This window comes from Amphiprion ocellaris, chromosome 10 (assembly GCF_022539595.1).
Source record: "Amphiprion ocellaris isolate individual 3 ecotype Okinawa chromosome 10, ASM2253959v1, whole genome shotgun sequence".
Taxonomy (NCBI): domain Eukaryota; kingdom Metazoa; phylum Chordata; class Actinopteri; family Pomacentridae; genus Amphiprion; species Amphiprion ocellaris.
Window position 1 is genome coordinate 2,370,209 of NC_072775.1, and position 13,656 is coordinate 2,383,864.

Here is a 13,656-nt window from a genome sequence, read left to right on the forward strand (position 1 = left end):
TTAAAAGGGTCCAAACTAAACTAAGAGAGGAAAACTTAGGTTGTTGTAGATATAAATACGTAATGGTTATTTTAACTTCATAAAAAGCAGCAGAGAACAGGAAAGTCTAAAGTCCTGATTCTAAAAGCTGAGAGTTTCAGTAGACATGTAAATATCTGAGTGGCTGAACAGTGCAACCGTGTCGTTCTTCCAGAGGTTTCCTGCGGAGCGACAAGCCAATCGGGACGGCGCTCGTGAAGCTCGATAAGCTGGAGTCCCAGAGTGAAATCAGGGAGATTGTGGAGGTGAGAAACACTCAGAGATAAATGAGTATTTCTGTTTTAGAGTTTTAGAGTCAGGCTAATTTCTGGGCAGGTTTTCTGTGGGTCAGAGGAGGAAGAATGCGGGGTGCTGATGAAAACCTCCTTAAACAGTGTTTGGTCAATATTTGTGCAAAGCTTCTGGTAATTAAATTTGAAATGCTCCTTTAAGATGCATTGTTACATTGAATTATTTGCACAGTTACTTTTGTAATGTTGAACACTATCACTGTTTCTGTTTTTGATCCCTAAATGCTTTTCCCTACGGTCTAACACTGATCCATGCTGACTGTGTTCAGGTGATGGACGGCCGTAAAGCCACCGGAGGTCGTGTTGAGGTGAAGGTTCGACTGCGGGAGCCTCTGAGCGGTCAGGACATGCAGTCGAGCACCGAGCGCTGGCTGGTGATCGACCCGTCGCAGGTAAACACACAAACCTCACTTCTTCATATGACTGTTGGTGCTTCTGTTTTATCGCCAGGTTGGAACAAAGCAAACAGTATTTAGTATGTCATTATTCTTTTGTATCTCATTTTTTTGTCATTTTGCTTCATGCTTTGGTCATTTCTTGTCTCGTTGTCGTTTGTTGTTCTGTATCTCATTTTTGTAATATTTTGTCTTGTTTTTGTTGCTTTTTATTCTTTTTGTCATTTTGATCATAAAGTAAAATACTAAATCATTCAGTTCCAGATGACTAAATGTTGTGTTCCTTTGTAAACACTCTGCTCTGTAAGTTGTAATGTGTAAGTGATAAACTGAGGCTGAATGTTGCTGAAATTTAATTTATTTTTCTTAAGAAACTTGTGTCAAAAGACAAAGCAGAGACTGTGAAAACATCTGATGTCTTTTTTTTTTTCTGTCTGCAAGGTTTGTGTTTAGGAGCTTCTCCAAGTTTAAAGATGAACCACATGAAAAAGGTAATTATTCTCACTCCTTCTTTGGCTAAAAATCAACAAAAACAGTGAGAATTCAGGTCTGTTAATGATTTCACAGAAACTCTTCTAGTCTCAGGAGCAGTTTGACAGATTGTTTTTTTAGATTAACAGTTCTTTTTTGCCCACAAAGTTAGTCAGCAAAAAAACGGTTTTCTTACCTATAGTAAGATGAGATGATTAAAGATTGATTCAGCAGCTGGTTAGCTGAACAAAAAGTCAGGAGGAAGAGTGAAGCAGCTAGTTTGGCTCTAAAGCAGCTTCTGTACATCACTGATTATTGGACTTACATTCTGGTTTAATTTGTGCAAAGAATGCGTGATATAAATGCAACAAATCAGAGATTTGATCTATTTTTCAGTACCGTGGATTCAAAATCAGGATGACAAACTGATGACTTTTTCTGTAATAGTTCCTGAGATGTAGCTGAGCAAACGTAGTTCAAATTTAAAAAAAAAAAAGATGTGTTGAAAATAGGATTTAAAGATCAGATATCTTCATAAATATCCTCATAATATGCTGTTAAATTTTAGGCAAATCAGAAATAATGGAGCAGAGTTTAACCCTGATATGTTTTGGCTAAGACTGATGACTTTATATGTTGGATTTCTGCCTGACTGGACTCTGACCACGACTTTTTGTCCTGCAGATGAAAGAAAGTCAATCAGAAACACTCGAGGAGGAGGAGGGGGAGGAGGAGGAAGGCGTGTGGGGTCTGTCGAGGACGGTCTGGACTACACGGGTCTTTGACTTGTTAAAACTTTTGCACATTTGCACGACACTTGAGCTCCCCTTCAGACCACCGGGAGGCAGGTGCTTCGGTCCTGGAGGTGGACGGTTTGTCTCTGTTTGATGACGTGGAGCTAAACCTGATCCTGCTGCCTGATGTAACTCGTAGAATATATCAAAGAACGTGTACATATTCCTCCTATCTCCAGCTCTGGTATCTATGCACTAACACCAAAGTAATCCCTGCTGCTGTAAAATCCTGCAGATTTGAAATCGCCTTTAGCTGCCAAACCTCTGAGTAAAATACATATATATAGAGAGAGAGAGAGAGAGGGAGGGAGGAAAAATAATAAAATGTGCTAAGAAATAAAAAATAAAGAATATTACAATATTAATCATGATATGAATCCGTAAAAGAAAAGGCTAAGAAAAGTAGAAAGATAAAGACGAATCAATAAAATAATAGGAAAAATAAGATGAAATGTATTTCTAAATAAAATAAAACTAAAAACAATGTTGCTAAATAAAGAAATATTAATCAAAAAAAATCCATAAAAGAAAAGACTGATCGAAGTAGAAGTATAAAGACAAATAAATAAAATAATTGTAAAAATAAGAAGAAATGTGCTACAATAATTTAGTGATCACAATGTCAGGTTGATTTTGCTCCATAAAAGCACATTTCTTCCAATTATTTTTTTGATAAACATTGGTTTTTATTGCCACATTTCTTAATTTTATTTATAAGCACATTTCTTCTTCTTTTTTTAAATTTTTTTTGTCTTTTATTTCTTTTATTACCCTTTTATGGATTTTTTTTGATGAATATTGCCACATTATATTTTATTTATACAAGCACATTTTTTAAAAATTATTTCTTTATATTTCTGCCTTTATTAGCCTTTTATGGATTCAGTTTTTGATTAATATTGCCACATTATTTTTATTTTTTCGTCTTTATATTTTCACTTTTATTTGCTTGTTCTCTTACAGATTTATTTTTGTAATTTGGCACTCTCACTACTCCATAGTTGGGAGTTTCTAAAACGCAGACGAAGCCAAGAAACCCTGAAGCTAAACACGGTACGCTGATTATTTCACGATTTAAGACTACTCCCTTTTTTTTTTTTCTTTTAAGCACCTTTCACTTGGACTAACTGATCACCAAACTCACCTCCTGGAGGCTTTATTTGTTAAATTTTAGTCACGTTGACACCAAGTAGCACAAAGCTGCAGCTAAAATCACGATACACAGATTAGAAGAGGGGCTGCTGCTCATTTTATTCAACATTTTGGTTAGCTTAGCATAGAGACTTACAACAGTTCTGAAACACGTCTACAGTGCCTGTAAAGTTCCCAAACTGACATTTTAGCTTTTAAACTGACACTTTGAGGAGTTATGTGCCGTTGCTAACTGGTAGCAGGAGCAGCGACCGGCTAAACGCTTCCCTCTGGCTTCTAGCTGTTATGCTAAGCTAGGCTACCCCAAGCTTACTTTAGCTTTAATGGAGGCGAGAGCAGAATCAGGCTCCTCATCTTTTTCAAACTATGCATCAGTCCTCTCATGCTACCGGATATCAGAACGAGTCCTCTGATCTTTAAAGGGTCAGTTTTATCAGACAAGTTAGCATTTATTTTATTAATCAAGTATTTAGATGCAATCTGTGTGCGCAAGTAACAGTCTAAATTCTCTTACCATATTTTGTGAACAAAACAAGGAATTTGGGAAATGAAAATTGACATTTTTTGCCTCCTATTTTCTAAACTAATCAGTAAGTTGAGAAAATAGTCATATTAAAAATAATTGCTAGTGGCAGCCCTGTTAACTCACAAAAAGACTTTCTAGTGAAACGTAGCACTTCATTTTTTCAGAGATTCCTGTCCCTTAACCCTCGTGTCGTCCTGCTAAAGTTTGAATATGTGGAAAAATATATATATATTAGAAGAAAATATTCAAAGTTTTACTGATATATATGGAATCACTTCAGATATTTTTAGGATTTTTTTTGGAAGATTTTTACTCATTTTTGGAAAATATTTACAAGAATTTTCTTGCCAAATTTTTATTTATTTTTTTTGTGAGAACAACAGGAGGGTTAAATGTAAATCTGATGAGTCTTTCTATAAACAAAATGTTCTCTGGAGTGAATTTTTACAGAAGAAATAAACCGATGTAAGATGTTTACCTCAGGAGTCGGCAAAAACAGACTTAAAATTGGATTTAAATTCATTCAGCGGCCAGAAACAAAGCATTAACTCTCCTGTTGTCCTCATTTATGGGCACCAAAAAATATTGTTTCCTTGTCTGAAAAAAATCCAAAAATTCAGAAAAAAATTCCCCAAATTTCTGAAAATTTGCAAAACCTTCAGGAAGAAAATTCCAATAATTCCTTAAAAGTTTCCCTTAAAAGTTTTATTTTAAAAAAATTCCCCAAATTTGGCAAGAAAAATCTTCAAAAAAAAATCCTAAAAATATCTAAAGTGATTCCATATATATCAGTAAAACTTCTAATATTTTCTTTAAGAACATTCACAAAAAAATCAACCAAAATCCAGCAAATTTTGCTGGATTTTGGTTGATTTAATTTCTTAAGAAACATATCTAACATATTTTTCCACTGAAAAATTTTGAAAATGTGGACATCAGAAGTTTCACTGTGATTTTTTTCCCCCCCACATTTTCAAACTTTAAAACGGGTCAATTTTGACCCACAGGACGACATGAGGGTTAAATGAACGATATTGTTGCTTAGCAGCTCTATAATGCGATCATTTGTTGCGTTTACAGACGTTTTGGTCACGATTTCCAGTTGCTGTGATTTTTTTTTTTTTTTTTTTTAAGTAATGTGAGTGAACTGACAGAAGAAGCCAAAACGAGTCGCCCATCAGCTGCCAGACGTCACCGAGGTCTCAACATTTCTGTTTCTCGGGGTAAAAACTTCCAACTACAAACACTGAATGATTAAACTCATCATGTTGTCCTCTAATGTTTGGATCGACTCCGTGTTTACAAAGATCAATGATGTCATGTCGTTTCCAGGAAGCTACAAAATAAGACGAGTGGAGGATTTTGCTAGGATAACGTTATTTCTTTTAGACCGACAATTCAAAGTAAAGATGGTTTTACTTTAGCTGACATGTTTCAACGGCAGTCTTCTTCAGAGCGTCATCTGACGTGTGCTGACGTGTCCTTTTTATCAGGTGACCTATCTGTCAGATAGGCCACGCCCCCCGCCCGGTGGCCTCAACATCAGGAACCCCATCCCAACAAAAAATGCAGAAAAAACAAAGCAAAGAAGGCTCTCATCAGAGAGAGGATAAGGACTACAGTAAATAAACTGGAAAAAAATCAACACACTTATACAGGATTATTCAAACGAACTCAAAGAACGCCTCACTTTGGAGCCAGACATACACAAATAAGTTCACATTTAAAACGCACACACGAAGAAGAATTCATTCCAACGAAAAATCACCGCATCCAAAAACTGAGCAAACTAAGAGAAAGAAAAAACAGAAACAAACACACACAATTCAAGAACAAATGGGTACGAAACTTACCACAACGCACCCTCACGGAACACGAACAAACAGTTTTGACAAGAGGCCTCAACTTCGCCATCACACCCACCACAATACCACACGAAGAATTCATACTAGCAACAGAATTAGCATGCCAGAAATTACAGGATCAGGGACACAAATCGGAACTCCGAAACACAATAGCAGGCATTTTAAAATCGGCAAAACTTCCTAACAGCAACATCACCAAGCAAGAAACAAAAGCAGTAAAATCACTCAAACAGGACAACAGCATCACCATCCTACTGGCCGACAAAGGACGAACCATGGACACGGACACATACGAACAACAGCTAACTGCTAATGCTACAGGACAGGAACACATACGAACAACAGCTAACTGCTAATGCTACAGGACAGGAACACATACGAACAACAGCTAACTGCTAATGCTACAGGACAGGAACACATACGAACAACAGCTAACTGCTAATGCTACAGGACAGGAACACATACGAACAACAGCTAACTGCTAATGCTACAGGACAGGAACACATACGAACAACAGCTAACTGCTAATGCTACAGGACAGGAACACATACGAACAACAGCTAACTGCTAATGCTACAGGACAGGAACACATACGAAATACTCAAAAAAGACCCCACAGAACAAAAGAAAAGGACATTAAAAACTCTGCTCAAGCCACTATTAGAAACCAATAAAATAACACAGGAAGCTTACAACCACCTCATTCCCACAGCTAACGTTACCCCCCGGATATATGGGACACCAAAAATAAATAAAAAAGACACACCACTGCGCCCTATTGTAGACAGCATCGGATCAGTCACCTATAACCTCTCAAAAGCTTTAGTAGAAATCATCAAACCCCTCCTCGGTACATCACAACATCACTGCAAGAACTCAAAACAACTGGCACAAGAACTCAACAATATCACAGTACAAAAAGACGACATATTCATTTCACATGATGTAGTTTCATTATTCACAAAAACCCCCATTGACGTCACATTACATATCGTACAAGAGCGACTAAGGAGGACAGGACACTGAAAAAAACGCACAAACCTCACAGTAAATGACATCCTCACACTACTCCGGTTCGTTGCCACATCCACCTATTTTCAGTTCAAAGGAATTATTTACAGTCAGAAACAAGGTTTTGCAATGGGAGATCCACTATCTGCAATAATGAGTAATTTGTTCATGGAGGACCTAGAAACAAAAGCCATCCACACAGCACCCACACACTGCAGACGACACGTTGATGACATCCTGGAAATAATAAAATCTGGACACACACAAGAACTTACCGATCATCTGAATAACATGGACGACACAGGAAATATACAATTCACGCATGAAGAAGAAATAAACCGGACCATTTCATTTTTGGACAAACATACACCACAGACAAGACGGCAGCATTAAGATCACAGTTTACAGGAAACCCACACATACAGACCAGTACCTCCTCTGGACATCAGAACATCCACAGAACACAAACTATCAGCAGTTAGAACACTTTATGAACGGACCAGTATCATAACAGACGATAAAGACAGACAGGAGGAGGAAAAACACATCACCCACTGCATGACACTGTGGGGTCTTTAAGCAGTTCCTTCAGCAGCAGACTGAGACATCCACCCTGCAAGAAGGAACGCTATCACAGGTCCTTCATCCCATCTGCTGTAAGACTTTACAACATCAGCATCACTGGCTGATGTTAACATAAACTGGACTACATCATTACCACCCCAAACCATAAAATTTGCACTGACATTCTTGCACTGCACATCTCTGCACTTTTAAACTTTATTTTTATTTTTTCTGTTAAAAATTTTTTTCACCCTTGTATATATTGTAAATAAAGCTGCTGTAACAATGTAAATTTCCCCTGGAGTGGGGAGAAATAAAGAACTTTATCTTATCTTATCTTATCTTATCAAGAACGCACTCATACTCTGCCAATACCCGATATGGGCCATCAACAAAGGAAAACAACAAGCTAAAAACAAAGTAAAAAAAAAAAACAAAAGGAAACACAAACAAAACGCACACAACAACCAGACAATAAAAACAAAGACACAATCACCATCCCATATATCCATGGGATAACAGAACCCATACAGTGCATAATGAAAAAACACAACATCAACACAGCAGTAAAACCACATACAAAACTCTGGCAGCTATTAGTCCATCCCAAAGACAAAATAGAACCGGACAAGAAATGCAGCATCATTTATGAAATTCCGTGCAAATCTTGCGAGAAAACATACATTGGAGAAACAGGCAGAACATTCAACACAAGACGAAAAGAACACCAGACAGAATGCGAAAAGGAAACAACTGGACGACTCACAAGAACACAAAAAGAAAAAGCCGAACAAGAAAACAAAAAATCAGCCATCAGGGACCACTGCAAAAGAAATAATCTTATCATGGACTGGGACAGGGGGAGGATTGTAACATCAGAGACCAACAAGCATAAACGATGGATCAAGGAGGCCATCGAGATCAGGAAGCAGGCGAGCTGCTCCATGAACCAGGACGAGGGGGACTACACCCTCTAATACCTGAGACTCTGTCAGAGTCTCAGGTATTAGACCACCGGACGGCGGGGGGCGTGGCCTATCTGACAGATTCTGACAGATCTGTCAGACTGGTCACATGATAAAAAGGACACGTCAGCACACGCCAGATGACGCTCTGAAGAAGACTGCAGTTGCAGTTGAAACATGTCAGTTAAGGTAAAACCATCTTATCTTTGATTTGTCGGTGTAAAAGAAATAACGTTATCCTATGATAGTCAACGACAAAATGAACATCATCCAAATATGGAGGATTTTGCTGTTTTTAATCGTGGACTGAATTTGCTTTTCCTGCTTAAAAATGTACCATTAAAAAGAACTGGTTTTAATTTTGTCCCGTCATGTTTTCTTCCACAAAAAAAGGACATTTAAAATAAGGCAAAAATACTGGTTTCAGTTTTCTATAAGTTTTTATTTTACATATACTACAGATTTTTGTTTTTTTTTCTTATTTGATAAAGACCACTTTTCTTGACATTTGAAGAGTAAAGAAAAAGATTTTTGGCTTTTCAAATGTTTTTGACTGATATTTTTAAAAAGAAAAAAAATGAACAAAATCCCATTAATGACAGAACTGAATGAGTGTTTTTGTTGTTGTTTTCCAGGATACAGAACTGTTAAAATGCAGAGTTCAGTCACTCTCTCACCGTTTCTGTTTGCATGCAGAATTATAGTTTGGATTCGGAACATTTTACAACTGAATACAAAACAAATGCTACTTTTTATCTCCCCAAACAAATTGCACCTTTTTTTCTTTTTTTTTTTGGACTTAGGACATATTGCACACGTCAGATAATGCCAAAAAAAAATCAAACCTAACAGAAAATACGGAAAAATAAGGGAATTTTGCCGATATTGTCCAACTCTCCATTTCTGATTCTGTTATCAACCGATACCGATATCTGTGGGCTATTTAACTAATTCTTCTAATTCCACCACAGGAGATATGTGATGTTACCTAGAATTAGTTAAATAGCCCACAGATAGCAGTATCGGTTGATATCGGAATCAGTAATTAAAAGTTGGACAATATCGGCATGTCGGTTATCGGCATCAGACACCCCTACTGATGATTTCTGAGAACAGGCTGAGGAACAGTGAAGACACAGTGATTGGGGCGACGCCACCTCTGGTAGATCACAGTAGCTTAACCCATTGGTGGCGGTCTTCGACCTCTCGTTGGGTCTTTAATGACGTTTCTTTGCTACAGCAGCTTGTAAAACACTTCAGACTGAGCGATGAACAGAACAGCTACAGGGTCTAATTCAAACTAAGCATTGGCTCTTCTGCAGATTTTCCTGTGATTGTCTGATTCTCACCTTTTGACGACGAGATCGTTTTTTTGTTTTTTCTCTGGTGAGTAGCCCCTTCTGGTCTCATATCACACGGTTAAAGACGGTTACTGTACAGTCCACATGATGGGGGGGGGTTTGGTGATTAGTCTGGCTGGAAACAAAAGCACATTTTGCAGATTTGAACAGAAACAAGAGGAATACATTCTTAGATTTTCTTCTTTTTTAAAAAAAATTCTCCAGGTCCATGTTTATGAAGGAGAGTCCGGTCCAGCTCCGTCTGGAATCAACACATCGGCTTCCTGTTCAGGTCTGCAGAGTTTTAAAGAGTCTGGATTTCGGGGGCTTTGGAAGGATGCAGAAGATGTGAGATGAATTACATTCAGCTTCTGGTTTCTGCAGGAACAAGCCACCGACGTTTCCCAGGACGCTCGCTTTAACTCTCCTCTAAATGGCTTAGAATCCAGTGCACTGCATCTGCAATTTAATAGTTTTTATATATATTCATCTATATATATATGCTGTATGTATATATATATATGTGTGTATATATATATATATATATATATATATATATATATATATATATATATATATATATATATATATATATATATATATATCTTTACATCTTTAACAGTTATTCTCTTTGTATGATTAAAAAGACACCAAAATAAGATGCGAACACAGACGACTTGAAGATGATTGATGAGATTAAAAACTGATTTCCCTCATCTGATTTTTCAGCTTTATATACACATTAAGTTGATCAATAAAGCGTCGGAACCTTTTTTAAATCAGGGCGTTTTGACGTCAGAGTAACGGGTGATCGGAGGGTGGTCCTTCAGGAATTCTGGGATCTCCAGAGGCTACAGATGGAGCAGGAATCCTTCTGCCTACAAAAATCTGTACAGAGTCATTGAAGTAAAGCTTAAGAAGTGAAACCCAGATGTGTTTTTTTTCTCCCCATTGATGAATCGCTGCTGCAGGCACTGAGCACCACGGTGCAAATAAAACTAACCTCCCTCCTCTCTCTTCCTTTTCAAACTTCTAAAGAAAGGTCTGAACTTTTCACAGATGGATGAGTCTCCCTCGTAGCGGCATCCGTGCTACACAGAGGCGGGTTTTATTACCCAGAGTTCAGTGTTTCAGGACCTCTGGCCGCCACAGTGACGTTGGAGCTACATTAGACACCAGCTCTGTCCAGATACCCACTAGGGCTGGACCCAAACATCCGAATATTCGGTCGTGACGGTGGTATCCGAGTATTTATTTAGAGATCCGAATATTCAGATCCCCCCCTCCCTCCCCATCGGACGATGTCGTGCAATCAGTATTCGTCTCGTTAATTCATCCAACGCCCCGGGCCAGCCCTTATACCCACAAACCTGCAGCCCGTCAGACCTGAACCTGAGATCAGAACCTGCATTTATCAAGTGTCTCAGAAAAAGAAGCTCTGTCCTAACGGGCCACGCTGGGACCAGAAGAGTCCAGTCAGCCTGAACCACATCAGTGTGAAGTCTGACTTAGAAAAACACTGAAATAACAACTTCCTACTCTCTGTATTTGGACCAGGGGTGTCCAACATGCGGCCCGCGGGCCAAAAGTGGCCCTCCAGAGGGTCCAATCCGGAAGATGAAAAAACTTCCTGTGTCAAAATGAAAGACTCTCCTACAATCAGAGTCCACAGCAGCTCATGCAAACCCTTTAAGGACGTCTACGAGTCGTTCAACATTCAGTCTGAGCAGCAGCAACGCTACAAGAGCACAAAGTGGATTCCAATCTACTGTCCACATATGAGGAAGAATTAGAACAGTAGCTCCAGATCTTCTCGTGTCTGCTGGTCGGAGCCCATTCGCGGTTTGAGGACCGTCTGGTGAAGGTCTGCAGCTACCACACTGAGAAGAACCAGCAGTTTCCAAAACCGGAGAAGGAATATCAGGTCAGGATGCTGCTTCTTCTCCCTGAATTCATGGGCCAGGGTCGGACTGCTCACTGCGCTGATTACGCAGAGATTTTCAGGCTGAACCGTCGCTAATCGTTAAATGTGGCTCTCTGGGACACTCTTTCTCTGCCTTCAATAAAAATCACAGTCAAGTTGAAGGATCTCCGTTGTGATACAGTGAAGATCCAGATATGTTCACAGGATTTCCCGACAGCGTTGATTAAACTCTTGTGATTGCAGACATCACAGACCCGTAGCTGCCGTTACTGGACTTTTCAGCCCTTGTAGCGTAGACGCCACGTGGATGAAACTTCCTTCACTTGGACCTTCTTATACTAAAAAAGTCTACCGCTGGCCTTCCTAGTGTGGCAGGAGCCCTGGGAGCAGAGCGTCGCTGCACGACGAAACTACATCAAAAACGAGGAGGAACTTCAACCCGGTAGTCGACTTTTCTAATTTTTTCCTGCTACGTCTCTCCTTCCTTTACTTCTAGTCTTCGCAGAGCTTTTCACTCATCGTCTTTATTCTGACTGCTGGGTTTGGAGATGTGAGTCACAGACAGGAGAATCTAAGCCCAAACTTTGGTCACCAAACATCTGATTAAGCCGCCGGTGGACAAATGTCTCAGCGCTATCATCCATCACCGACCACAGATTTTAAAAAGTCTCTCTCGGACAGCCCAAACTGCACCATGTCAAGGCACCTCCAGGGAATTACTCCCGTCCAGGACAAAATTATGAGAGCTCTGGGTGTCATAACCTGTGATGGTGGCTGAGGGTGGAGACACATGTGGACCTTCAGAGGGACAGACGTCGTCCCTGCAGGAATATAACGGTGCAGAATGCCAAGGAGAGCATATTTTCTCTACACAAACTGGCCTCTTTATAAGCTCATAGAGAAAATCCAGTTCTTAAAGAAAGGATTTCCAGTTTTTTGATTGAGTTTACAGCTCGTCCGACCACTGTATTTACAGAAATCACGCTTCTATTCCCTTCATAATTTAATAATGTCCTGAATATCAGCTGCAGCTGTTCTGAGACACTCGACAAATACAAGAAGTGAATCCCACAAATGACCACCTGACTGACTGACCTGAGAGAATAAATCACTCTTTTGTCAGTCGTTTGAAATAAAATCCAAACCTCGCTTCAAAATTTTATCAGACAGAAACTTGCAATAATGAGAGATTTATCTGCTACGACAGAATGAGCTTTTATATCTTCAGTGACTGTGTTACTCGTCTCAGGTCCTGAATGTGGGTTCTTGTACTTATCTGAGGCTGATCTGTGTTATCTGCTCATTTCTCTGACGGTGTGGGTATCAGGACAGACACTGACAGATCTGTGGAGATGACCGGACATCACCTGACAGCTGAGGTCTCAGGTGAGCTTCCTGACGGTCTCTGGAGCTGAGCAGACGGTGGGTGGATGCATAGGTTTGAAGGAGGAATGCTACCCCGCCCAGCACGCCTGAAGTGCAAACGGTTTGGGAGGCAGACGATGGAGGGAGCAGGCCGTGAGATGACATCTGAAGGTCAGAAAAAGTCTGGAGGTGAAGGCTGCGGGGCGTCTCCAGGGCCTACGAGATGATCTCCAGGATATAGAAGACCAGCTCCATGACCACCGGGCCCTCGCTCAGCTGACAGGCCCCGCCGTGGATGACGGGGATCAGAGCGCTGTCCAGGTCGCTCAGGTACTGAGGCAGGAGAGGCTGACCATTACTTCCTGCCAGGTAACCCACCTGTAGGGACAAATGGAGGTTAGATGGATGCTACTGCAGAACTCTGAACAGTAAACTAGAAAAACACTCAGAGAGAGCAGTCCTCCTCCAAGGCTGCTCAGCGTTGGATCATTTCTGGTGGATGAAATCTTGAAAAAATTTGTGAAGTTCAGAATCAGAAAAATCTTTATTGTCATTTTAAGTTCTGCAATGGATGGATGGAGGATGGATGGGTGGATGATGGATGGATGGATGGATGGAGGATGGATGGATGATGGATGGATGGATGATGGATGAATGGATGGAGGGATGATGGATGGATGGAGGATGGATGGATGATGGATGATGGATGAATGGATGGAGGGATGATGGATGAATGGATGGATGGATGGACGATAGATGAATGAATGGATGATGGATGGATGATGGATGGATGAATGGATGGATGATGGCTGAATGGATGATAGATGGATGGATGATGGATGGATGATGGATGGATGATGGATGGATGAATGGATGGATGATGGCTGAATGGATGGATGGATGTTAGATGGATGGATGATGGATGGATGGATACTTTATTAATCCCGAGGGAAAT

At 39.9% G+C, this 13,656-nt stretch overlaps 2 protein-coding genes across 12 annotated transcripts in view; one reads left to right on the forward strand and one right to left on the reverse strand.

Annotated features, from left to right (window-relative positions):
* cc2d1b (coiled-coil and C2 domain containing 1B) overlaps positions 1-8,431 on the forward strand; it is a 37,188-nt gene extending 28,757 nt beyond the window's left edge. For 2 of the 6 annotated variants that reach the window (XM_055014337.1, XM_055014338.1), the window contains exons 23-25: positions 194-284; positions 599-721; positions 2,953-8,431. In XM_055014337.1, coding sequence (XP_054870312.1) covers positions 194-284; positions 599-721; positions 2,953-3,051 — 313 coding nt within the window. In that variant the 3' untranslated portion in view covers positions 3,052-8,431. Of the gene's footprint in view, positions 1-193; positions 285-598; positions 722-1,165; positions 1,216-1,879 lie in introns of all 6 variants that reach the window. The other 4 variants (XR_008602959.1, XM_023290964.3, XM_055014339.1 and 1 more) reach the window with 4 other exon arrangements.
* Positions 8,432-8,493: 62 nt separating this feature from the next.
* zfyve9a (zinc finger, FYVE domain containing 9a) overlaps positions 8,494-13,656 on the reverse strand; it is a 53,673-nt gene continuing 48,510 nt past the window's right edge. For 5 of the 6 annotated variants that reach the window (XM_055014335.1, XM_055014331.1, XM_055014333.1 and 2 more), the window contains one exon: positions 9,965-13,079. In XM_055014335.1, coding sequence (XP_054870310.1) covers positions 12,918-13,079 — 162 coding nt within the window. In that variant the 3' untranslated portion in view covers positions 9,965-12,917. Of the gene's footprint in view, positions 9,872-9,964; positions 13,080-13,656 lie in introns of those variants that run through there. The other variant, XR_008602958.1, reaches the window with a different exon arrangement.